At 37.1% G+C, this 27,833-nt stretch overlaps 1 protein-coding gene across 9 annotated transcripts in view; it reads left to right on the top strand.

Annotated features, from left to right (window-relative positions):
* Nucleotides 1-27,833, top strand: part of LOC126965650 (guanine nucleotide-releasing factor 2) — an 89,752-nt gene that overhangs the window by 54,799 nt on the left and 7,120 nt on the right. For 5 of the 9 annotated variants that reach the window (XM_050809338.1, XM_050809331.1, XM_050809336.1 and 2 more), the window contains 15 exons: nucleotides 1,571-1,714; nucleotides 3,152-3,249; nucleotides 5,522-5,545; nucleotides 6,512-6,632; nucleotides 8,589-8,693; nucleotides 10,878-10,977; nucleotides 12,558-12,653; nucleotides 14,272-14,400; nucleotides 15,513-15,705; nucleotides 17,838-17,997; nucleotides 18,910-19,048; nucleotides 20,032-20,289; nucleotides 20,563-20,816; nucleotides 23,142-23,273; nucleotides 26,381-26,565. In XM_050809338.1, coding sequence (XP_050665295.1) covers nucleotides 1,571-1,714; nucleotides 3,152-3,249; nucleotides 5,522-5,545; nucleotides 6,512-6,632; nucleotides 8,589-8,693; nucleotides 10,878-10,977; nucleotides 12,558-12,653; nucleotides 14,272-14,400; nucleotides 15,513-15,705; nucleotides 17,838-17,997; nucleotides 18,910-19,048; nucleotides 20,032-20,289; nucleotides 20,563-20,816; nucleotides 23,142-23,273; nucleotides 26,381-26,561 — 2,134 coding nt within the window. In that variant the 3' untranslated portion in view covers nucleotides 26,562-26,565. The remainder of the gene's footprint in view (nucleotides 1-1,570; nucleotides 1,715-3,151; nucleotides 3,250-5,521; nucleotides 5,546-6,511; nucleotides 6,633-8,588; nucleotides 8,694-10,877; nucleotides 10,978-12,557; nucleotides 12,654-14,271; nucleotides 14,401-15,512; nucleotides 15,706-17,837; nucleotides 17,998-18,909; nucleotides 19,049-20,031; nucleotides 20,290-20,562; nucleotides 20,817-23,141; nucleotides 23,274-26,380; nucleotides 26,566-27,833) is intronic. The other 4 variants (XM_050809334.1, XM_050809337.1, XM_050809333.1 and 1 more) reach the window with 3 other exon arrangements.

Raw genomic sequence — 27,833 nt, 5'->3', positions numbered from 1 at the left:
AAACACTTTCATTATCGCCAGACTAATTTTAAAATATTTATGTTATATTTACAGATGTGTTCGTGAGTTAGTGAAGTGTTTTGCTTTCGGGCTATCCCCATGACAAATATTCACGTATACAATACTTTATTATTAACACATATTTTTTTAAATTAATATTATCTTTAGAAAAAAGAGTGTTTAGTGCGAATTTAAAATGATATTCCAAATATTTTGTACGAAAATAAACACCACAAAAGTAGTATTGAAGAATCATTATTTACAGTGAAATGTCTTTTTATTGTTGCTGTATATATCAACACATTCTAATACAGAACTAGACACCATTATATTTTCTAAAAAATACCCGTTAAAAACAGTATAATTGCGATAAAACACTAAAGTTATAACGCGGTCCAATTTGACAGGAGACTAATGGACGCTAAATTGTTTAAAAACGGTTTCACGCTCCATCTATTCCGCCTCTTTCTCACACTAAGGTTATTTGTGTATATGGTTATCTCACTCTCACACAGGTTTGGTCTATGACGCTAGTATACTAAGTTTATGATTACGACTCAGACCATTATGTGACTGATATGGGCAGATGATAGAAATAACATTATCATTTGAATTTGATTATAATAATGTGACATATTGTAGTATTCCTTATGGGTGATATCCTTTTAATGTTTCCTCTCGTGCTAAGTTAAGCCAGTTGTGTCCAACAATTTTTTTAAATATCATCAGCCCATATTTGTCTTGGTCTTGCAATTGCAATCTCAGACATAATAGACGGAATTTGCTTGTATGTTCCTAAAATATTTTTTTTTAACACAAACTTTATTTATTATTGTAATGCTACTAATAATTATATGACTGATGTTATCCAAACCGTACATTCACACCGCGGTTAAGTTTTGTGGAGCAACACTGTGCAACACGGTAACATTAGATAACTCTCTATAACTTTTGCGGCTACTTAGAATAATAGAATAACTTTCGGCATCAATCAAGTTGCAAGGTATAATTATGTTATCTTTCCACCGCCACATTTTTTAATGAAAATAAGGGATGAGACGAGCAGGACGTTCAGCTGATAGTAAGTGATACGCCCTGCCCATTACAATGCAGTGCCACTTAAGATTCGTGAAAAACCCCAAAAATTTTGAGCGGCACTACAACTGCGCTCGTCTCCTTGAGACATAAGATGTTAAGTTTCATTTGCCCAGTGATTTGCTACTTTTGCTACGGCGCCCTTCAGACCGAAACACAGTAATGCTTACACATTGCTGCTTCACGGCAGAAATAGGCGCCGTTGTGGTACCCATAATCTAGCCGGCATCCTGTTACGTTTACAGATACTATTTTATGGTGCCGTGTTGATGTAACATTCTCTAACAATGTTATCGGTTGTTAGAGAATGTTGACTCTTTTGGGCAACAGTTGCTTAACATATTATATTAACTATAAATAACTTTTTGCTGTCGGATGTCGTTGAGTAAGACTTGGAAACGTTGATCTACAAAAGTAACTGCGATGTGGATGAAAGAATGGTTCAAATATCTGTTGATATGTTTTATATGTTCAGTGTCATAATGCCCGGTGTCAATGACCGCAGCAGGCTGGCCAGCATCACGTCAGACGAGAGTGAGACTCCGCCGGAGCTTCCCGCCAAGACCCGCCGCAACATCCGCGCGGATGTGCAGCACCACTTCCCCAATGTTGAGATCAGGTAGGTCATGCTGTCCTTCCCATGATGAGATCAGGTATATCTTGCTGTACTACAGAGCTATTCACGTAATACACAAATAAAATTTGAAAACAAAATTTATGAACAATGCAGGACTCGAACCCACGACTTCTGGCGTTCCGTACCAGTGCTCTAACCAACTGAGCCAACGGTTCGAGTGATGTATCGTCATAAAATCTTGTATGCTTTGTTCAACTCTCAGGTTGTGGCTTCATCTACAGGATCTACTTTACAGTTGATAACCTGCTCAACCCCAATATTTGCAAATTAGTAAATCTTAACAATTTGTTATGTTTTTTAAAGTGATAACCAAATAAAATTTGAAAACAAAATTTTATGAATGATGCGGGACTCGAACCCACGACCCCTGCCGTTCCGTGCCGGTGCTCTATTTATTTATGTATTAATCCTAGAAGTAACCCTCACTTTAAAAACATAACATCGACGACCCATATAGCCGAAAGGTTAGTGATCCTGACTACTAAGCTAGAGGTCCCGGGTTCGAATCCCGGTAGGTGCATTCATTTATATGATGAATATGGATGTTTCTTTCCGAGTCATGGATGTTTATATGTATTTATCTATGTTTAAGTAAGTATATTGTATTAAATATATCGTTGTCTTGCAACCATGGTACAGGCTATGCCTAGTTTGGGGCAAGATAATTTGTGTAAAAGTGTGTCAATATTATATCATTATATATAATATCATATTATATCATAACAAATTATTTATTCTCGTAATTTCAACATCGTTGACTTTAAGTTCCGATTCTGTCGACATTTTGGTTTAGATTCGTCATCATCATTATCATCATTTCAACCAGAAGACGTCCATTGTTGGACAAAGGCCTCCCCCAAAGAAGACGTTCTATCCTGCGCTGCCCTCAACCATAGATTCGTATTCTCCTTCCAGTTCCGTAGAACTTAAAAGCGCAGTTGTGCGTCAATGATATTTGTACAACAAGCTCGCACGAAATTATATTGTTCTACCAAGTCTAATATATTTCTACTACTTTCAAAAGGTTTCCCTACCTATTCTCTATTATATCATGTTTTAATTTGTCAAATACACCAAACGTCAAAATTTTGCAGAATTCTCATTTCCTAACAATTAACGTTCGATCTTGTTACGAGAATACGCATCATATGATTTTCCTAAATCGGAACTGAGCCGTCAATTTGTGTTACAAGAATACGAAATATAACTTTTTGACATAAAGTCGCCTTCGAATCTATTCTCGTTTTGTTACGAGAATAGGGCTATTGTTGTCTATTAAAAGGGTTCTCTATCTATGGTCTAATATATCATGCTTTAACTTGTCAACTCAACTTTTGCTAGGGCAGCTAGTTAGTATTATAATATAATATGAATTAATCCACTGCAGCCCTTTACAAGATTCGATGTTGATTGTTTCAGAAGGAGCCCTCCTTTCTCGGTGCACGACGCGCGGCCGCACACTCTGGCAGAACACAACCACCAGAGACCGCCACCGCTGCCGCTCAAGAAGAAGCACAGTTAGTACCACTCCATTTTATTATGTGTAATAACACACAGATGATATAATAATATCATCTGTTATTTATTAAACAAATCAAATCAAATCAAAATCTGTTTATTCACATAGGTCACGGAAATGACACTTATGAATGTCAAAAAAAAAATCTTATTGAATCTACCGCTACTTCGTAAAGGGTTGAGCTAATGAGAAGAAGTAGCATGAAACTCATTGCCACTCTTTTATATCAAGATTTACATTTAAGTACATCGATTTATAAATCATTTCAAATTACAATATAATATGTAAAATGTAAAATGATGCAACAGACACACTCAAACGTCAAATAGTCAATGTCTTACACGAGTAAGTCAAAAAAGTAAATGTAAATTAATATAAAAGTTATTGAGTACAGTAGCTGCATCATCATTATTGAGTTTTATTTTCAAATAATAAGCGCTCGATGTATTTAAATAGTAACTTAACTACAAAGTTATTATGTATTTTCTACTCCTCGACTTCTATGTGTCATTTATACAGCCACGATCAGTAATATAAGTACATACTTTATTGAGTCCTTGAAAAAGTCTCTACTCTATGGCCTAAATGGATTGTTTATCGTATTAGAGTGTCACTTTGACGCCACAGACAATTAAATCTAGGTTAGGCATGGTAGGTTCATAGAAATATTAGGTAATACGTATTAAATTCTATAATTCTATATTACATCCATAATATTTTCATGTTTAAATCATTAGACTAAACATTTTAATGTCAACTAAAGAAACATAACATTTTCCCGCCCAGGAAAAATGAAACAACTCACCAGAGATAAGTATGTATACAGTATATTTAAGTGGCAACTCGATATCTTGTGATATTTGTTTGTTTAATTCATTTATTTAAAATTACCTAGTCTAGTAAAAACGCTTGTAGCGTCAATTGTCGACCCACGCCACTCGTGTTTTTTTGACCCTCATTATACAACTGTTGCATAAAATATTATTAGAGTAAATATATACTGATATTAGGAGTCATCCATAAATTATCTGACAAAGGACAGGGAGATGAAATGCACAGTAATGATGGTTGTGAGAACAAAATCCGAAACGAAATAATAGATATATACTAACAGACATAATCTTATAATGCCTACTATTTGGCTAAGTCGAGTTGGTAAGTCTTTTGTGGGGCGATGTATATGCTTTTACAACAAGATCGCAGAAAATGTTCATAACAAAAGTATTACGATACTCAAAAGAATTGTTAAAAACGTTTGTGTGGTAAAGGTTACTATAACATAAATGACTTTCTTAATGATGCCACAGATTGGGAATGGAGCGACCGCCCTCAGGCTATTAAAAATAAGTTTAATTGTACAATATTACTTTGTAAACATATTATTTGATGATAAAAAAGCCCGCTGAGTTTGTTGCGCCCATTCTTCTCAGGTTTGAGGCATTATTTTTGGAATAGGTGGTAGTTTTTGACTTTCAATAAGAGATGTCACATCCTTTTTTGAATAAAAATATTCGAATTTGAATATATTAAATGTACAAGGAGTTATGAACTCAAAGAAATTAATTTGCGTCTGTTGTTTAACTTGATCATTTTCAACCATCTTGCTATCAGGTAACCCGCGAAGACCGTGCTTCAATTTGGTCAACTTTGAAATGTATATTTTTTTTAAATCTAATTTAAAAGTTCCAAATGATTTTTACTTTCATTTAATATGTACTATCGTAAAATTATTAGAAATACATAATAGTAGAGTCATAATGTATGAAACAAGATTTTGTTAAATTTAACCAACTTCTGTTGTCTTTTGATCATCACATGCAACTGAGTCAATTGATATTATAAGAAAAAATTATAAAGCAATCAATTTTATTAATTTTTAGGTTTAAATAAGCATGCCCATTTTCCTGTACACACGATGGTTTCGGGTTTCCCTATACTGTCCCAATTAAAAAAAAAAAAGTATAAAAAGAAAGAATATAATGTGGTAATTTAAAGTAAAGTGTCATCTGTTACATTTCCGTTCCGAGCAAAATAAATGAGGGTAAATCTGTAATCTATCGGTGGTAACTGTCAAATTATATTTTTACAATCTTTTTTACCCCGAAAACGGTTTACTGTTTGTAGGTAAATAGAATACTTATTAACAATAGATTAAAGTAACTTTTAGAATACTGAACATAGCATTGTGGGTAATAAGGGTGATCGTTTTATTATTAACTGTTGGGGATTTTAATAGCATGTTTGTCTGTTATGTCGGTGCGGCGATGCAGTGTTTCAAAGCGTCGCGTATAGTGGTGAGTGGATCTCTGCATGCTGAGAGTTAGCTACTGTACATAATTTATCACGGGACTGCGAACATTTTTAAATATAGAACATATAAAACATGACAATTTAAGGCGACCGGCAGCGCATCACTATTAAGTGAACCCTATCACTCGTGTCGATTTTTTTACTATTAAAACAACTAAATTAAATTTGTATCAAATTGTTTGAAAGAGCGACATCTCACTCAAGTCAATTTCCTAATATGCAATTATTGGGGTTGAGCAGGTTATCAACTATAAAGTAGATCCTGTAGATGGAGCCACAACCTGAGAGTTGAACAAAGCATACCAAGATTTGCGAACGATACGTCACTCGAACAGTTGGCTCAGTGGAAGAGCGCTCGCAAGGAACGCGAGAGGTCGCGGGCTCGAGTCCCGCATCGTTCATAAATTTTGGTTACAAATTTAATTCAATTTATCCCAGAAGTGAGGTTTATCACTTTAAAAATAACGAATTTTTTATTGAAATATTTTTTGACTTAATCGAGTGCGCAATTGTTGTGTTATAGTGTGTAATCCAAACTGAATATAAATATTTCGTTCAAATAAATGATTGTGGTCCAGCTATATTCTGCACTAAAATAGATTTATCCATATGTCAGATCCACTCCAGACAGACGACATGTTGGAGACTCTCCGTGCTTTTAGCTTTCATGAATCAACACTCCGGGCTTGCGTCACCATTGGGCTTTGTTTTCCGTTAACTACAGCTTTTATCGGATTTCGGAACATTAATATACGCTTGATTACCGAAATTTTCTCGTACTTCTAATAATTAGTATATTAATTGTTACCACTGTGTAGAGAAGAGTCGGTAGTTTTCACGTTCATTCATTTACCGCTTAATATTCTAGCTCTGTATAGCAACAATACGCATTATTTCATTATAAATATTGCCAGATAGTGATACGGTGATTAATGTATGAATGATTATAGTAATGGCTTACATGGAGATGTTCGGGAACTGCAGTCACACCATCAGCATGCACCCGCCGATCAGCGCCGACGCGCCGCTCGACATGATCCGACATTCAATACACACCGATAACTTATCCAGGTATCAATTTGCTTATTTCATATTATTAGTTTAGGCCTATCGCAGACGGAGAGACTATCCGTGGTGCACTTTTTAGTCTGTTATAATAAAACATATAGAATTATATGCAGTACCGCATACGTCGCGCGAAGTTTGTACTTGCTAGTGATTGACGTGTGTCATGGCGCTAGACATCGATGTATCGATTTTGATGCAAGAAATAGAAAGCACTATATTTATTTATTTATTTACAAGTAGGTACAATAACAGATAACAAGATAAAACTATCATCTAATAACAATTACAGCATATTTTTATGATCCTGAGATCCAATTAAAATTGTACACATCATTCACCAAATACAGTATAAAATAATAAGTGGACACAACAGAAATTACATTATGACGAAATTTAAGTTAAACATTTAATTATTTTACGTAAACTAGCAAGTTCTATAAAGATTATATAGATTAGATATGATATATCTTTGGCAGAGTACCATGACAGAAATTTTAAAAGAAAATTGTGGGATGAAGTGTGCAAATTTATTTGAATATAGTTTTAGAACTGAATGTTTTATATGTAACGGTGCCTTTAATAATCGTTCTGAAAGAATATGATGAACCCAAAATTTGCTATTTCTTCTTGTTTATATATCAAGTAAGAAGTAATACACCACAATCACTGTACTTCCATTGTGTGTACATCCCTACAGTTCTGACGACAAATTGTACGTCGTGTGCGTTGAGTCTGTGTAATATCTGCCAAAGACATTTTGAGCGCAATGCATTTTTTTTTGTGTGCCGCAGACTCGATAGCACAATTAGTGTGTCATCTGTAATAGGCTTTATAGATCGTTTAGAGATTCGAACCTGTCCGACAGTTTATCACCACAATATAATAAGACATTTGAATTTTGATTTATTTTGTATTTAAATAAAACACTTTTTTAAATGATTAAAACGTGTGTAAACGTGATCAGAAAATGTCTTGAAACGTCGGGTTAACTAAAATGATAATAAAAATGTAACATTTACGCAAAATCTAATGTAAAAACACAGTTACAATTACACGCTTATTAATCCTTTAAAAAGTGTTTTATTTAAATCTGTAACACTTGCGTTAATCAGAGAAAATACAATATGTTGTATTATACTGCTACTACTACTACAACCTACTATAGCCGTTTTAATAATAAAAAACTAGATGGCGCTTTCCTTAACGGACACATATAAAATGTTTTTTTTACGGAAGTAGTTAAAGGTATATAGTGTTTATTCTTATAAAATGGTACGGAACCTTTTCTGACCAGTTTCTTCACCTATTTCACATCACACCTTCATTTTCTATTTCTTTATATTTTTGATGAGTGTCTTTCATACAAAGTATTATAGACTTACGCCACAAATGGCAGAACTATAAGACATACTCCGGCGTATGTATTGATCTAAAAACTGAATACTGGTATCGTCAACAAAGCTTTTTGAAGACTATCCCTAAGCACTTTTATATTTCTATTAAATTAATAGAAAGTCCTATTTTATGTGTAGTTTGAAGATTGAACAATCTCTTACATTAGATGGCTTACACACATTGTAAGCTGTACTATGTTGTAATATGAATGCTTAATTCTTAACAATTTGTTATTTTTAAAGTTATATCGCTCACTACTGAGAATAATTAAATTAAATTTGTGAGCAAAATTTATGAACAATGCGGGTCTTGATCTCGACCCTCTCGGGTTCTGACCGAGCGCACTTCCACTGAGCCAACCGTTCAGTGACGTATGGTTCGTAAATCCTGGTATTTCTTGTTCACCTCTCAGGTTGTGGCTCAATCTACAGGACCCCAATAATTGCAAATTAGAAAATTGACTTGAGATGCTCGGACCGAACCGGAGAGATCGCAGGTTCGAGTCCTGCATTGTTCATAAATTTTGGTCAAAAGTTTAATATACTTTATACTATTGCGTTACAGCGCCCAACACACCAGCGCTAGCAGCATAAGCGTCGGTTACCAACAAGTACAGCGGTCGTTGGCTTCGTCTGTGACAGTACAACATTTAAGTACCCCGCCCCTCAGGTAAATATTTATTTTAACATTTTAAATCCACTCGCAGCATGCAGTATCTAAACAGACATTCGTGCCCGATACGTGGTGACGTTTCAAATTCAAGTTTAAGCTTGAGTTTATTATTCAAATTTGATTTTATGGAAAAGGAGGACAAACGAGCGTACGGGTCATTTGGTGTTAAGTGATCACCGCCGCCCACATTCTCTAGCAACACCAGAGGAGCGTTTTTTGAAGGTACCCATGTCGTATCGTCCCGGAAACACCGCACAAGGAAGCTAGGAAGAAGGAAGGCATTCCACAGCTTTGTAGTACGAGGAAGAAGAGCACATTAAGCGTGGTGTGGGGTGCCGTGGTGTTACTACCTCGATTGTCCTCGGAGATGCGCGGTTCTGTGCCCGTCCCAGAATACTGTATTTCTGTCGGAATTTAAGGCTTATTTATTATTAGACATCCGTGTACGTACGTACATGCTGTCATGCGTCACTGCTCTTTGTTTTAGCATTGCTGTTTCGATAAATATCATAATAGTTATTTATGCAACTGTTGTGTAATAAGGGGTATTAAAAGACGAATGTGGATTTATGCATACAAGACTATCTACACCCATAATATGAATCCTCTAAAAGATTATGGAACAGTTAGCTTACTGCTAACATTAAAAGTTAAAACACCATTCCTAGTAGTAACCTAATATCAGTCATTACTGATTATATACAAATTAAGTAAGTATTAATGAAACACTTATTTATTTTAGTAGTTATTTACATTTTGTGTAGTGCAATAATTAAAATTCACTCGAATATAATGTTCTTTTGCAGCGTTTAAAATGAATCGCTCAAAAATATCGAAGAAAAATGGCGGGGATTCGAATAACCTACTTTTTTTTTACGGCGCGCGACGTTCTGGGAGTGTGGAGCGCGCGTAAACGGAAATGTTCTTTTTTTGAAATTCATACAGATACCACGCATCGAGCAATAAGAATGTGGCTGTATGGTGAAACTCTTTGCGCATGAAAGGATAAAAAAAAACATAGGGGTGTTGTTATGAAATTCAGTACAACATTACAACACTCGTTTGGATGATGTAATGGTTATTAGAACATTGGGTGTTTTAATGTTGGCAATAAGCTAACTGTTTCAGAATCTTTAATAAAGGATTTAAAGCATGGGTGTAGATAAAGTTCTTTTATTTATTGCTACTTGTTTTATTATCTCACCCATACTACTCCTTGTATTAGGTTTTAACGGAATTCAATTTAATTAATAATTCATAAGTAGTAATTCCTTTCTTTTGTGTAAATCCCATAATAAATTGTATTGCCACAATGATACTTTATTGTTGTCACTTATGTTGATCGATTCACATTCATTCATTTAGTGAAATTACAACATGGATATTATATTAATTACTAGCTGATCGGACAGACGTTGTTCTGTACATGATAATTAAAATATTGCTTTTTATGAATTTGTCAATAATATTTCATAACATCAAAAATTATTTCGTTAATATATGCTCCCTGTTGTTATAATGAAATTGTTTCACAGCAGAACCGTCAAACCCTGCGTCACTAAATTATCTCATAGAAAATATGTACATACATAAAATAAAAATAATTATGGGACCCAAATTGAAATAAAAACTATCCTATCTCTCAAGTTGGACTAAACTGCACTCCATGAAGTAATCCACATTAAAATCCGTCCACTGGAAACAAACACTGGATTTATATATTTTATTAAGATTATATAACATAACTCACCCACATGACCATATTTTGTAGTATGTTTACCAACAATGCGTGATTACACATTTTTAAACATAAAACGTCATTATCTTCGCGTTATCTTATTTATTATTTATTGTTCAACGTGCATATCTATATATTACTTATCTTGTTACTAACCTTCCTCGTGATAGCACTGTAAAGAAACTAAAACGGTACGGCTGATAGCATTTATTGTTCTAAAATTAAACTCTTCACAAATAACGCAATTGAAATTGTTTAATCTTTGTATAAATAAATCTTAATTATGTTCTGTTGTACTTTTTAGCAAGAGTTCGTATTTGAAATAAGTTCTCATGAGTGATACTAATTGCGTCAGCGTAATGGGAATTTAATAGTAGTCGAGACTAGTTTCTTCGCTGTAAAACGAGTTTGAGACAAAAATTAATTGAATTTATTTTTATTAGTGGATCTGAAGACAGTGTGAGTATGAGGACATCGAGTCGCAACAGTCCTGTGCCAATAGAACCGCCAGCGCTTCCGCCAAAGATGAATAAAAATAAACAGGTAATATATCTTGGCTTGGATTTTTTTTTATATGAGAGGGGGCAAACGGGCAATAGGCTCACGGGATGGGGAGAGGTGAGGCAACCGCCCATGGACATCCGCAACAACAGGTGTGTCAAGAAATGCGTTGCCGGCCTTTAAGGTGGGAGTATGCTTATTTCTTGAAGGTCCCTAAGTCGTATCTGTTCGGGAAGACCGCTGCCGGTAGTTGATTCCACAAAGTGGCTGTGGGAGGCAAGAAATTTCGGACAAAACGCGCGGTTGTGGATTGTCAGACGTCTACGTAATGCGGATGGTACTTTGCACGTAATGTCCGGTGGTGGAATTCGGCCGCTGGAATCAACCCGAACAGCTCCTCTGAGCACTCTCCGTGATAAATGCGGTAGAAGATGCAGAGAGAACCCACATCTCTACGCAATGCTAGAGAATCAGGCCGATCGGAGATGACTTGATCGTCGATGATTCGAGCCGCTCTTCGTTGGATGCGGTCAAATGGAAGAAGAGGTGAGAACAGTACTCCATATGAGGCCGAATTTGCGCCTTATAAAGTTGCAGGCGGTGGCTTTTAGTGAAGTACTGTCTCGCCTTACTGAGTACACCAAGCTTTTTAGAGGTCAGTATGGCCTTCTCTTCCAAGTGACCACGAAACTGAACGTCGCTCGATATATCGACGCCAAGTATGCCAATACAGGCTGTGGCAGTTAGAGGAGTGATCTCGAATCGAGGGGATACGACAAAGGGAGACTTTTTAGTGGTGAACGCACAATCTTGTGTCTTCTTGGGGTTGCGGTGTAGGAAGCATACCCTGTGCTGTCGTCTGCATAGCAATAAATATTGCTGATTTGCAGCATATCATTGATATGCAGAAGAAATGCACACAGCCTTGCGGGACACCAGCGTTTATGGGTTTTAAGTCGGAGCATGCACCGTTGATGTGCTAGTGACCCATTTGCACAACTTCTCGGGAAGCCCATAGGATGGCAGTTTCGCTATAAGCGCTTTATGCCACACCCGATCGAAGGCCTTCGCTATGTCCAAACTCACCGCCAACGCCTCTCCCTTCGACTCAACCGCTTGCGCCCATTTATGGGTGAGGTATGCAAGAAGATCACCAACTGAGCGACCCTGACGGAAACCGTACTGGCAGTCGCTGATCAGCTGGTGCCCCTCTAGGTATCCCAAGAGCTGATTTACTTTATTGGAGATCAAAACAGAAACAAATGATAATATATAAATACACATGCAGATGTTGGTTGTGTATTATATGGATTAATAATAAAATACCCACTTATACCAGTAGCTTGATAATAGCTTGATGGTTACCAAGTGCTTCTTCTATCGGAATGTTATGCGTTGCACTCACTCTTTGATTCTTCTCAATGTTTGCACCAGCTTTTTGATTTAGTTTGTAGCTCATGTCATTCGGAGTTCCCCTTAGAATTTTGTGTTTTTTAAGAATCTTAAGTGACACTGCTTTGCATCAGGCACAGTGTATAGACAGGCCTTGCTTGACTATTCACATCTCGTCATTAAAGTAGATAGCTTGATTCAGAATTATGTTTTAATAAAAATATTTACAGATATCGATGAATTCAAGTAATGAATTAGTTCCGCCGTCATCGCCTCGCCCCTCCTCACACAATAGTTCAGCCGATGAATCACTTCTAAATAATACGGTAAGAATTTGATTTATGTTAAATCATTGTTATAAATACAAACCACTTATAAAACAATATATTATAACTAGCTGACCCAGCAAACGTTATATGACCGATATTAATTTCGCGATACAAAAGTAACTGTTGATCATAGATGGGTGAAAATTTGAAGTTGTGTGTATTTTTTAATGCTGACTCATAATCAAAAAATTAAAAAAAAAAAAATGTCAAAAAAAACTAAAAGATAAAAATTTGGCGTGGACCACCCTTAACATTTAGGGAGATGAAAAATAGATGTTGTCCGATTCTCAGACCTACCCAATATGCACTCAAAATTTCATGAGAATCGGTCAAGCCGTTGACATGAGAATTTTATATATTAGATAACACTTAAACATACTTGACCGATTTTATAAAATTAAATTTGTTAACAAAAGTTTGATTTAATAAAATTAAATTTTTTAACAAAAATTTATCTCATTGCCAATTTTTTGCTCTAACAATAAGCCACGGTGACCCTTGGTCGGGTTTGTTATAAATAAAAACAAATACCTTAATTATTTTTATCAAATATCACACCAGAATATAAATTAGTTAATTAATTTTAGTTAGATTTCGTTCAAACTCTTTGCTAAATTATTTACCGTGTGTTTGTCAGGGTATACTAGTTTTTACCAGGACAATCTATATTTGCCTTAGTATATATCTTAGGTCTCGAACCTAACCAAACATTACGCAAGCAAGATAAAAAAACAGATTCGAGTTCGCCTATCATACACACACCATTGTCCAAAATTTGCTATGTACTTTTTAAACATTAATGTGAAAAATATATTCGTATTTGCATCCAGTTGGAATTTGTTAACTTAGTTTTTACTATTTGTTGTTACAGTGCTAATAATAATTTTCAAATATCAACTGTCTTTGCAGCTTAGACTTGGTCTGCATTTCTTTTTATTGTGGCTTACAACTTACTTCAGTTTATCTGCAAAACTCAACTGCTCATATACTACTGTCACTACTAATAATTATCTTGTGCTGAACATATAGATGAAGTGCAGCTTTAAAAGTGGAATATCTATTCATTCACTGCAGCATTCAGATGTAGCAAAAAAATAACTGTAGCATAATATGTTAATTTGAACTTTTTGTTTTTGTGTTTGAGTAGAATAGGTAGAATAAAGAGTAGGCGTTGCGTAGAGACGTCGCTTCATTGTGTGTCTTCTACCGCATTTATCACGGGGAGTGTTCCGGAGAGCTGTTCAACCTGATTCCTGCCGCCGAATTCCACCTTCGCACGACACGCCACAAGTTAGGATTTCATCCTCACCATCTGGATGTGTGGCGGTCCTCCACAGTGCGGTTTTCAAGGAGCTTTCTTCCACGTACTACAAAGCTATGGAATGAGCTTCCTTGTGCGATGTTTCCGGGACGATACGACATGGGTACCTTCAAAAAAAAGCGCGTACACCTTCCTTAAAGGCCGGCAACGCTCTTGTGATGTCTCTGGTGTTGCAAGAGAGTGTGGGCGGCGGTGATCACTTAACACCAGGTGACCCGTACGCTCGTTTGTCCTCCTATTCCATAAAAAAAAAAAGATTCGCTCTACGATACTAAACATTATTATTTAATACAGAGTCGGGAGGAGGTATACGTGAGTGTGTCGTCTCCCGGCAAGTTCCCGCTGGATGAAGATGAGCTGGACCGGCTACGGCCCGCTCCCTCCCCGCCACCCTCGCCGCTGCCCTCGCCCGCACCCTCGCAGGTAACTCACCGCATTGTTATGCTAAAGGATAACAATTTTATAGTAAACAGTTGGATATTTAAATGATATCCCCTACTTCTGGGATTAAATACACAATTTATACCAAAATTCATGGACGACGCGGGATAGTAAGTACATCTGTAGATGGAGCCACCACACACAACCTGAGAGTTGTACAACGCATACCGAAGTTTCAGTCGATGCGTCACTCGGTCGGTTCGGCTCCCGCATCGTCCTTGAATTTTAGTACAACCTAATTTATAGTATACAAAACCCTCGTACGTTGGAAGAGGGATGGAGTTGTATAATATAAACGCGTTAAATAGTTATGCTTAAAACATTAACCACAAAGTCACTATGCCGTCATTAATATGGCAGCTAATCCCCATCTGAACACGCGTGTAGTTACAATAAAATACACAACATAGGTGCATAAGTCCCCGCATTTTTCCACTTGCAATATTGTCGCCCGGTATGTCAGGCTCAGTCTTCAGCATACGGTCTAGATTATAGACATTACTAGAGGTGGATGCTCGCAGTAACGCTCTTCAAATTGTAGTATTTTTATTTAAACTAGGATATAACTCACTTATTGATAGTCAAAAACTACCACCAAAAGTATGCCTCAGACCTGAGAAGAACGAGCCCAACAAACTCAGCGGGCTTCTTTTTTTTTAAATATGTTTACAAAGTAAAATCGTCCAATAAAATGTATTATTTAATAGCTTGAGAGTGGTCGCTCCATTCCCAATCTGAGGTGTCAGAAAGTCATTTATGTTATAGTAACCTTTACCACACAAGGGTTTTGTAACAATTCTTTTGAATTTCGTAATACATTTGTTTTGAACATTTTCTGGGATCTTGTTATAAAAGCATATACAACGCCCCATAAACTAACTCTACTTAGCCGAGTAGTAGGCATTATAAGTTTATGTTTGTTCCAGGGGTTAACATTATGGTTATGACTTTTTCTAGCAAATTCATTTATTCACTTCCTTCTTCGCTCGCTCCATCTCTGTGACTGAGCTCCTGCAGGACTTCTGTCGCGTATAAGATTGTTGTAAGCATAAATAATAAATATGTACTAGTTTTAACAAAGCGAGTACTTACAGCGAAGTGCGTGCAGTAACGAGGCAGGACAATCGGACCAAGTGAACAACTCGGGCGTGAGCGAGACGGAAGACATCGTGCTGCAGACTGACGTGAGCGGCTGGCTGCTGCTGAAGAGCGCCGCCAAGGACGGGCCCGACGTGCGCGGCGGACACCCCGACGCGCTCATCGTGCTCGCGACCAAGGCCACCAAAGGTACGGGCACCGCTACACTGTTTGAGGCTCAATCACGACTAAACCACTGATCGTATCGACACGAAACTACCACCATTCGATGCGAAATTTATCCTAGATGGTTTATGGCTACTTATTTTTTTTATTGTATTTGTAATAAGATGAATAAAATTTAATTTATTTCCTTTTAAAATTTGCCCAGCGAAGCTGGAAGGGCTAGTTTATAATAATCCGATTAAATCCAACTATCAACAAATGGGGGCGATTTTTGAGAGTCGAGCCACTAACATATATTTTAATATAATAAGTGTCCAAATGCTCTGATTTTTATTGAGTGTAAATTCCGCTAAGTTTTGTCTTTAATCAATTCGACACGTGTTTCGCCTCTACACGAGCCATCCTCTGGAGATGTCTCGGCAAAATCTGACACGAGACTGAAGACTTTTATTTGATTAAAGACAAGTTTAGCTGAATTTACACTCAATAATAATCACAATTTTTTTGATTTCCGCAAAAAAATACTCTATTTTTTTTTAATGAGCGTTTATTATTGATTTCATGCGAAAAAAATACATTATAATTATACATCGAGTAATAATAACATCTAAAACTTAAGTTCAATATATTTCAAACATTAGGTATTTGCGATTGACCTTTGACATTGATATTCCCTTTTTTAAGTATTGGTGATGGTTTTGTTGATGTCATTTTTGCATGTCTTAGTATTTTATAATGTGGTCTTTACAACTTTTCATATCAACCATATTTGGATCGTCAATATATACTCAAAATTATTGTATCACCTAGCGTAAAGATATTGTTTTACAGTGCTCCCAAATTAATAATGCGCATACAGATCTTCGCCACTTTTCGGCAACGGTCGTATTTCCCGATATCTATATAGTGTGGTAAAATGCATTACTTTTGCATAATTTAGTAGAATTATATTACAATAATAATAACAAGAGGGGTGTGTAATAGGAGCTCTATATAATTCCACATAAACTGAACACGTGCAGTCGGCACCAAGACTTATAGACGACTGACTGACAGCCGACCGCCCGTTTTCGTATTGTGAACATATGATTTGACTCCTATTTCTTTTATACAAGGTGCAAAATGCAAGTGCATTGTTTAGGGCTCTTACGATTGAATGATTCGGGTGTTTCCGGGAATACGCCCATTAGCGAAGATCTGTATGCGCATTGTTAATTTGGGAACACTGTATATATATTATGTTCATCGTATAGTTTTAAGAATTATTGCAATATTAGTTGGTAAACTATCGCTTTAACCAAATAACTTTCCTGCTTTCACTTTCCAGAAACGGACGAGTGTAAGTGAATCATTTGTCATTGAGCCTGACTGGGACACGCTGGTTGTTAACTTAATCAATATTACGCTTGCAAAAACTTGCTTACAATATTTGTTAAGGCTTTTGCTGAACTTGGCATAGCATGCATGCACCTCATGTAATAAGTTATATTGCACCAAAGCACTGTGCTTAGCCTGAAGATATATATATATATATTGTTTGGTATTAGACAGCTTTTGAACGACAATGGCATATTAGATATATTATTAACCACATTTAAAATTCAAATAATTCATTAAAAGTTATATATATATTAATAATTTTGGGTAGTGTGGCCTTAATAAACTTTAAAGTTAGTGAAACGTCGAGATAAATGTTATTTTTGAATAATGATTTTTTTCGTCTAATCGAAATTCGAATTCTTTTATCTTATGTTATTGTGGTAAACTTGCCTGAGTCAAAATTCCTGGTTGGGTTTGTTACATTTGTGTTTTCTTGCTGTATCATTTTAACCAAATAAGCTTTACAATCGAATTCTATCAATTTGCTGTCATGCTTCAAATGCTTTGTATCTATTATTGGGTTGCGGAAACAAAAAGAGAACAAATAATTTATAGTGAAGTTACGATATAACCTGCGTAATACTAAGCGTTGGTACAGGGGCGGAACCTTATCATATTAATGTTCCAGTGACGTCGGCAGGCAGTCATAATATAAAAACAGTACTTTTGATTGGAGATTTTTGAATCGTCTGACGTCACTCTGACATCACTAAGATGGCGGCCTCTCCCTAAATCAACGCACGGGTTCTGCAACTAAAACATCTATCGGTGTACAGATTTCGCGTATCAGGAAGCATTCTTAGCGACGTACCGCACGTGGCTGAGTCCCGGAGAGCTAGTCAAGAAGTTGGTGCGGAGAGCGCACCACTTCCGACCTCGGCCGCACGAACTCCGCTCTACGCTCGGTCTGCTCACCAGGGTGATCGCCGATCTCACGTGAGTTCTATCAATCTCAATATAATATTACTTTAAAATTAAAACTTTACACTGTTAGATTTTTTCCCAGTTAGGTTTTCTTAAAATAATGTCATTTTTAAGTGATTTCCCTCGCAAGGGTAATTATGCCCCGACACGAAAAACAACCGAAAGCCGATCTTCTGAGCGCTCCTTTTTGCACCTAACTGGACTCTTCAACTAAAGTCAGAAAGACACCCCGACATTCCCGCGGTGTCAGCTCTATGCCAGTAATGCAGTTCAGCAGAAAATTGTCCGGCGAGTTGTTTTCCTAGGACGTTAAGATTTCGATTGGGCTGAATCATGAATGGTATTTATTCCGTACTCAGAATCCCTGAGTTGACTCCGGATCTAAAGCGTAATATGTTATAGTCCATCAATTTTGATACGTTTGTATAAATAAGTATATTTATCTACACCCATGCTTTAAATCCTCTATTAAAGATTCTGAGTGTAGATAAAGTCTTGTATGCAACTGTTGATAATTAGGTATTAAAACACTCATGTGATACTATTATCACACTCGGCTTCGCCTCGTGTGATAAATCCACATTCGTGTTTTAATACCCCTTTTTACACAACAGTTGCATAAATAACTATTAATCCCTGTAGTGAAAGAAATTACTTAAAAATAACAATTTCTTGGGTCTATCTCCAGAGTCTAGGGTTGGAATCCCGCAGTGTCCATAAATTTGGGTACAAATAAAATTTGCATACTGTTTTTTAACTACATAATACTTTATTTTAATTTACTTCACATTTTAAATTCTTTCAGGTGATAAAGTATTTTTTATGACTTGTGACTATAATTTAATGAAAAGAATTAAATTATTTATAACGTAATATAATTTTAATATTATAAATTCCATTCATAAATACTGATGAACATTTTAGGATTGCGGATCTCGAAAGAAATTTTATGCAAGAAATTATGGAGTTCATATATTGGCTCGTGGAAGCGGAAGAGCTTCCGATATCCAAAGCGCTACGGCAAATATTGGTTGATAAACAAAAGCAGTTGCATTACCAAAACGTAAGTCAGAAATATATATTTATTTATTTGTATAGTGTACTTTACGAAGGAATTAATGACAGCCCTTTTGCATATTATTATTGTAATCACACGTTTTTGAAGTTATACATGTTTTGGCGAATTAACTATTATCAGAGATAACTTTTGCAATGCGCGCGCAACGTCAACTGTTACGCAATTTTGACACACGTTAGTTTGTAGTGTTATTAGTCAACTTGACTATTTGTAAAAGCTATTTAAGTAATTATTCAGTATCATAATATTTTTATTGGCTTTATTTAATACCTTTTTTATTGTAATAATGTTCTTTTTACAAACGTAAAATAACATGAGGATTATTTATTTTTAAAGATTTTTGTTTTGGTACACCAAAGAAGTCTTCCTGAATGCGTATACATTTTTTATTATTGACCGTGATAGGTTTTGAGATAGGTCTATGCTTAAAATAGAAATTTAAAGTTAATTTCAAGTTACGTTAAGGTAGTTTTACGTTAAACAAGGAATTCTTGTACTCATTTTTATTTATTTATTTATTGCTCCAACAGGGTGAACACCAATATAATTCCTTAAAAATTAACACAGATATAACTATTTAAGGGACATCCCAACTATAGGTGCAAATCGAGAACAATTAACAAACGAATACAAACAGAATTTTAGCAAAATGAATAAGCAATATACATTAAAAAAAAATAGCATTTCAAAATTTTAAATTAATTAAAACTACGAGAAATTAAATTTAAATTAAAATAAATTAAATTTTGTTTATTTATCTTAGAATTGGCCATGATAATGAAATTTATTATACTGGAGTTTTTTGGGGCGAAAACCGATCTCGCCAAGTCTTATCATTGGGAAAACGCTTTTCTGAGTTTTGAATACGATCAGAACTCGTATATAGTCATCCCCGGGTCTTCTTATTTATCATACGTCTGATTTGTGATAGGTCATTACAGATTACATTGAATTTTTTTCACTGGCAGGCGAATAACAAGTACGGGTACGAGTCGGCGTGCTACGGCAGCGTGTCCCTGCGGCGCGACACGCTGCTGGAGTTCAAGGCGGGCGAGTTGGCCGAGCAGATGACCCTCCTGGACGCGGCGCTGTTCGTGCGGATCACCACGGCCGAGCTGCTGGCGTGGCCGCGCGACCAGGCCGAGGACGGCTCGCCCAACCTCACGCGCTTCACCGAGCACTTCAACAAGATGAGCTACTGGGCGCGCTCGCGCATCCTGGAGCAGGTGACCGCGACACGACTTACTTGAAGAAAGAAACAAACATTTATTTCCGAAAACACTCCCAAGACACATTTAATGGAATAAGATAAAAGTGCAAGACAAACCGAAAATAACACATTTCTTTCCAGTAAAAATACCTAATTTGAGTTTTAACATCGTTTTGACATCAAATGGTAAAAGGATATTTAAATAATTCAATTACAAAATTATGTTATATTAAATTCAATGAAACTTTTGTTTCTTGTATGATATTTATTCCCTATCCAATGATTGCAGGACGAGGCCCGCGAGCGGGAGCGGTACGCCAGCAAGTTCCTGAAGGTGATGAAGGCGCTGCGCAAGATGAACAACTTCAACTCGTACCTGGCGCTGGTGTCGGCACTGGACTGTCCGCCCGTCCGCCGCCTGGGCTGGCCTCGCACGCTGCTGGACGCGCTGCACGACCACTGCTCGCTCATCGACTCGTCCATGTCCTTCAGCGCCTACCGCCGGGCGCTGGCCGACACGCAGCCGCCCTGCATCCCCTACATGTACGGTGACCTTCTGGCTTGTACTCATTTATTATGGGGAGTGTTGACCTTGCCTGTGCATCCCCGGGCATAAATACAATTGGGACGAAAATTTATTAAATTAGGCGGTATTTCTTGGAAATCCATAATTATCCAAATGTAATGATATTAATTGAGTGTTAATTCCACTAAGTCTTAAGCTATTGCATAACTTCTATCGCGGGCCTTGAGCATGGAAACCGAATCCAGAAATTCCGTAACGAAAATAACCTAACACTTACTTACTAGATGTATATATTTCGGCACGGTCATTAAAGTTGCCGTGGAACAGCGGTTATCACGTATGCTTTTTGTGGTTCGAGCTTGGGGTACATCTTGATTTTTTTTAATTTCTTTATTTTTTTTATCACGTTTTTTTTAATTTTTATTATTATGCTAAGCATTTTTAATTAATTTCACCTGTCCCGTTGTCTGTCTGTAATCAAATCTTGCAAGTTAAATTTTACTCACTTCCCGTTTGCTTTTTTAAAATTATTTTTATCAAAAAAAATATACTAATACATAAAATAAATAAATAATTATAGTTTCAAAATAAAATAAATAAATTATTATAATTGCATGGTTGATAAAAAATGCTATGCAATAGCTTTACCACGGCAGTCCCCGAGTGCCACACGTCAATTTTTAATAATAAGAATATATATTTATTTGCAAAAAACATAGTATACAATAGTGTTAAAATATTATAATAATGAACCTATATTATAATTTGGTAGCACTATTCCTAGCATGCAAATATTTATAATATATGTATATAATATTATATAAACTTCAATGAATATCAGAATTTCGTTTCCATAAATTCCTTAACACTACAAAAATTATAAGCATTTAGCCAACTATATAAGTTATCCTTAAAAAATCTAGAATTTAAATTTTTGTTTTGTTTTTAATTAATTCGACACATGTTTCGCCTACAAAAGGGTTCTGGCACGAGGCTCGTCAAAATTTAGTAGAATTCACACTCAATAAAAATCACAACATTTGGACTAGAACGAAGTCCCAGATCCGGGTCATAGATAAGCCCGGGCGTCATTAGAGGCGACCAAGGGCATTTACCAGTGGGAGATTCCTTTGCACAGGATGCCAGCTAGATTATAGTACTACGAATGAAGCAGTAATGTGTAAGCATTATTGTGTTTCGGTCTGAAGTGCGCCGTAGCTAGTGAAATTACTGGGCAAAAGAGACTTAACATTTTGGTCTCAAGGTGACGAGCGGCACTTCATTGTAATGGGCAGGGCGTATCAATAACCATCAGCTGAACGTTTGCTCGTCTCGTCCCTTATTGTCACAAAGAAACCTATTTCTTTCGCTTCTCACCACACACCATAAATTGAAATGTCATCCTCATCATCTGCTTATGTGGTGCTTTACCACAGTGCGCGTTTTTTAAGAAACTTTTTTCCACATACAATAAAATTATAAAATAAGGTAATTTCATAATTAGAAACATAGCGCGGAGCTTCCAGGTTGATCCGACATGGGTACCTTCAAAAGAAGCATATATAAGGCCGACACTGTTTCCTCTGGCGTTTGTCTGTTTCAAACAGCATGGTCGGCGGTGGTCACCCATGTGACCTGCTCGTTCGTTTTACTATTCCCATTAAAAACCTACAGAACATTCTAGATTAATTAAAAATAGTGATGGGACGGCCAGTGGGAGGCTTCTTTGATACCACAGGATTAATTTATTAGTCTGACTGCGTTGTGCCATTTGTTTGCAATAAAATTAGCAATTTCATTTGATAATCATTCAAAACATTTCAGAAAAACTATTATTCTTACAAATTTAGATTTCGGAAATACGATATGTGGATATAAAACGAGTATCTCAGTTAAAAGGCAGATTGTACTCATTATTGATATTGTGAAGGAAGAATAAGTTATATCAAGAAAGGTCATGTGTAATAAATACCCAGACCTGGATCCCGTAACTCCAACTGGACAAAATTTCAGAAATTTGTGAGAATAATAGTTAAATATATAAAATAAATGTATTAGATAGGTATATATTCATAGAGATATAAATTTCCTTTAGTATTCGTATTTTATGACATGAAATTCCATCTAACAAGCAGTAGTAAAAATAGTGGCCTTTTTAAATGTCACACAGTGGGCTATATACAATATGAAACTAATTTAAATGAAAAATATTGCTATGAATCAAGAGCTTATCAAGATTTCTGCTGAGTTACTGCTTCGTAAAAGTCACATCTAAATCTGTAACAAATTTTGATTATACATTGTTCTCGTACCATAACTTACATTGTATTTGTCATTTTCAGAGGTTTGTTCCTTCAAGATCTGACATTCGTGCACGTCGGCAATCCTGACTTGCTGCCCGACGGAAGCATAAACTTCACTAAGCGATGGCAGCAGTACCACATTATGGAAAACATGAAGAGATTCCACAAAGAGTAAGTTTGATATGCTATCTCAAACCTTGACTGCATTAATATACATACTTAGACGGTTTTTTTAGCATTTAACTCAAATTCAAATTCAAATATTTTTATTCAAAATAGGATGTGAAATCACTTATTGAAAGTCAAAAAAAAAACTACCACCCATTCCAAATTGAATGCCTCAGGCCTGAGAAGAATGGGCGCAACAAACTCAGCGGGCTTTTTTTTTTTCAACAAAAATATGTTTTACAATTAAAGTAACATTTACAAAGTGCCATTGTACAATTAAACTTATAATTTAATTTAATTGTACAATGTTACTTTGTAAATGTTACTTTAATTGTTTTGGAAAACGTAATACTTTTGTTTTGAAAATTTTCTGGAATTTAGTTGTAAAAGCATATACATCGCCCCACAAAAGACTTACTAACTCGACTTAGTCGAGTAGTAGGCATCATCAGTTTATGTCTGTTCCTGGTGTTAACATTATAGTTATGACAGTTTCTGGCAAATTCACTTATGTGCCTATGAACATACATTACATTATCAAGAATATATTGAGAAGCAACAGTCAAGATGGTAATTTCTTTGAATTTTGCTCTCAATGATTCTCTAGGACCTAGGATATAAATAGCGCGAATAGCCCTCTTCTGCAGCACAAATATTGTATTAATATCGGCAGCGTGGCCCCATAGCAATATACCATAGGACATAATACTATGGAAATATCTAAAGTATACTAGTCGCGCCGTATCCATGTCAGTTAATTGTGGTACGGTAAATTTAATGAATTTAGTTTTCTTGCTATTTAATATTTTGAGATGTTTGGAGAAGGTGCTTTACCATCCTTTTGCTGATAAGTTCTACAACTATTGGACGGGTATGTGTGTATTTTCCTATTCTATACATATCTTCTACGTAGCCATGTATGTCCACCCCATATGTCTCGTAAATGTAGTATCCAATGTCATCGAACAGACTTTGTTTATCATACCGATGGTTTATGTGTTCGGGGAATCCATAAACGAAGAGTTTCTTGCTATTTATGTCCCGATTAATAATAAATTTTAACTTCTCTATCTACTGGCTTCTTCATCGAGGTATTGTTTGTATTTTTGTCAACAAAATTTATGTAGGGGGAATTACAATAAAAAAAAACCTTGTTTTTATTTTATAATCAGTCTATACATTTCGAAATGTAACGCAAACTTTTCTTTGGAAATCAGTTTCCAAAATTAAATTACACTTGTTAAAAAAACATAACTTCGGGGCCCCATTTTAATTTGGAATCTAGAGTTATGCCAAGAAATGTAGCAGATTCCACCGGTCCTATCACCTCTCCGTTTAACAATACATTTGCATTTACATATTTGACATTTGGTACGGTAAATTTAAGCTATTTAGTTTTCTTGCTATTTAACAATAGGTTATTAGCGCTAAACCAGTACACGAGGTCAGATACAATATTGTTCACTTCGTCATACATAGCTTGGTTTCTTTTCACTTTGAAAATCAGTGAAGTGTCATCCGCAAACAATACTACCTTATGTTTTTTCTCTATAAGATTAGGAAGATCATTTATATAGATAAGGAAGAGGAACGGTCCAAGAATAGACCCTTGTGGTACCCCCATACTGAGAGGAGTCCCAGGAGATCTCCTGCCATTCACGTCGACCCTCTGAATTCTATTGTTTAGATATGAAGTCAGAAGATGGAGTGCAATTCCTTTTATGCCATAGTGGTATAGCTTCCTGACCAGCGTTGAATGTTGAACACAATCAAAAGCCTTAGATAAATCACAGAAGATGCCAAGTGCATTCTGCGATTCCTCCCAGGCATAAAAAATATTCTTGATCAGCTCAACACCTGCATCCGTTGTTGAACGTCCCCTAGTAAAGCCAAATTGTTGCAAATGAAGTAACTTATGAGAGTTTAAGTAAGCATTTGGCTTAAAATTATGGAAACTGACTTACTCTTAAGTAAACTGACTTATACAAATTATTTAAGTTTTCTTTCTAAGACTCGTCGAGACGTTGAGTCTCGTGCCAGATTTTGGCGAGACAACACGTCCTGAGGATGCCTCGTGTAGAGGCGAAACACGTGTCGAATTGTTTTAGAGACAAATATTGGCGGAATTAACACTAAAGAAAACTTAAATAATTTGTATAATTATGGATTTCCGCAAAGTAACGCCTTATTCAATAAATTTTCTTAAACTGACTTAAACTAATTTGTACCGTTTGTTTGTAATGTATCTATCATTTGAGGCTAATTCGGTGTCACAGATTGATTTGTTACGTTTGTTTGTAATGTATCATTCGAGCTTTTGGCTCAAGTGTGATCCATTTTTCCTCATAATTCCAAATACAGACGTAGAGATGATTAATTACATGAGTAGAATTGTATAAAATTGGGTTTTTCTTCGTAACGAACAGGATTTTTCGGTGTTTCACTGCATTTTACTTATTGAACGTCGTAAGTGGGAAACGAGATGGATTGCGCTTGCTACTTGCTCTCGCGACGATGCGACGTGCATTGACTGACTTGTCATATAACACTCACAGGGATTCGTTAAAAAACCGACAGTTGAGTGGAGCACGCGGCGCTCACAATATACAAACTACTAACGTTACAAGTCAATCTTTGGTTTGTGTTACAAAAACTCGGTACATTATACCAAAATATTACAAGTCATTCTCCACCTTTATTTATTACCGCATTGATATTTGTGAATATATATGTAGTTGAAATGATAATAGAAAATTATTAAAGTTTCCTGCAAACAATGCCATAGGCATAGTATTTATTTTAGTATTAATTCGTAATGAAGAGCGTGAATTCCATGAGGTAATATATAACTAAACTTTTTTTAATATAACTGTATCCATAGTAGTCGCTTACATACTCCTTGGTGTAATATAGTATTGTTGTATAGATGAAGCCACAACCTGAGAGTTGAACAAAGCATACAAGATTTTATGATAAACGTCACTCGAACCTTTAGCTCAGTTGGAAGAGCACTCGCACGGATTGCGAGAGGTCGTGGGTTCGAGTCTCGCATGGTTCATAAAATTTTGTTTTTTGATTTTTTATTTTTAGTATTTTTGATCACCTTGCAGGCAGTACAAGATAAAAAAGAACGAGCGCATCCAGGCGATGTTCAACGAGTTCGACGACGTTCTCAGCGAGGAGACCATGTGGCAGATCTCGGAGACCATCAAGCCGCGCGGCGTGCGGGGCGGAGCGCGCTCGGTGGCCACGCCCCCTGCGGCGCAAACCGCCACCGCTGCCGCCACCTAGTGAGGTTAGTATATAAAGAAGAACGAGCGCATCCAGGCGATGTTCAACGAGTTCGACGACGTGCTCAGCGAGGAGACCATGTGGCAGATCTCGGAGACCATCAAGCCGCGCGGCGTGCGGGGCGGAGCGCGCTTGGTGGCCACGCCCCCTGCGGCGCAAACCGCCATCGCTGCCGCCACCTAGTGAGGTTAGTATATAAAGAAGAACGAGCGCATCCAGGCGATGTTCAACGAGTTCGACGACGTGCTCAGCGAGGAGACCATGTGGCAGATCTCGGAGACCATCAAGCCGCGCGGCGTGCGGGGCGGAGCGCGCTCGGTGGCCACGCCCCCTGCGGCGCAAACCGCCACCGCTGCCGCCACCTAGTGAGGTTAGTATATAAAGAAAAACGAGCGCATCCAGGCGATGTTCAACGAGTTCGACGACGTGCTCAGCGAGGAGATCATGTGGCAGATCTCGGAGACCATCAAGCCGCGCGGCGTGCGGGGCGAAGCGCGCTCGGTGGCCACGCCCCCTGCAGCGCAAACCGCCACCGCTGCCGCCACCTAGTGAGGTTAGTAGATAAAGAAGAACGAGCGCATCCAGGCGATGTTCAACGAGTTCGACGACGTGCTCAGCGAGGAGACCATGTGGCAGATCTCGGAGACCATCAAGGCGCGCGGTTTTTGGGGCGGAGCGCGCTTGGTGGCCACGCCCCCTGTGGCGCAAACCGCCACCGCTGCCGCCACCTAGTGAGGTTAGTAGATAAAGAAGAACGAGCGCATCCAGGCGATGTTCAACGAGTTCGACGACGTGCTCAGCGAGGAGACCATGTGGCAGATCTCGGAGACCATCAAGGCGCGCGGTGTGTGGGGCGGAGCGCGCTCGGTGGCCACGCCCCCTGCGGCGCAAACCGCCACCGCTGCCGCCACCTAGTGAGGTTAGTGAGCTCTAGACGGAGCAGTCGTGATCACGTCCAACGACGAATGATTCCACGCCAGTTATCCCTGGCTGTTGCTTCTCTGGCACATGTGTTGAGGGGAGTGTTGGTTAGGGCTTTGATCTGGTCTGTCCAGCGCATAGGGGCATCCTCTTGACCCACTGCCGTTGACCCTTCCCTGAACAACAAGTCTCTCTATGGCATGCTCTCCACGTCGCGTGATATGTTCGAATTATCTGAGGATGAGGACTATATTAGCGTTGAGTTATAAAACGAATATGGGTATATATTACAGAATAAAGTACTTAGATAATTTAAAAAAAAACATGATAAAGATCAACTTGATACTATCT

The sequence above is a fragment of the Leptidea sinapis genome, chromosome 8 (assembly GCF_905404315.1).
Source record: "Leptidea sinapis chromosome 8, ilLepSina1.1, whole genome shotgun sequence".
NCBI classification, from domain to species: Eukaryota; Metazoa; Arthropoda; class Insecta; order Lepidoptera; family Pieridae; genus Leptidea; species Leptidea sinapis.
This window is presented reverse-complemented; position numbering and strand designations above follow the sequence as displayed.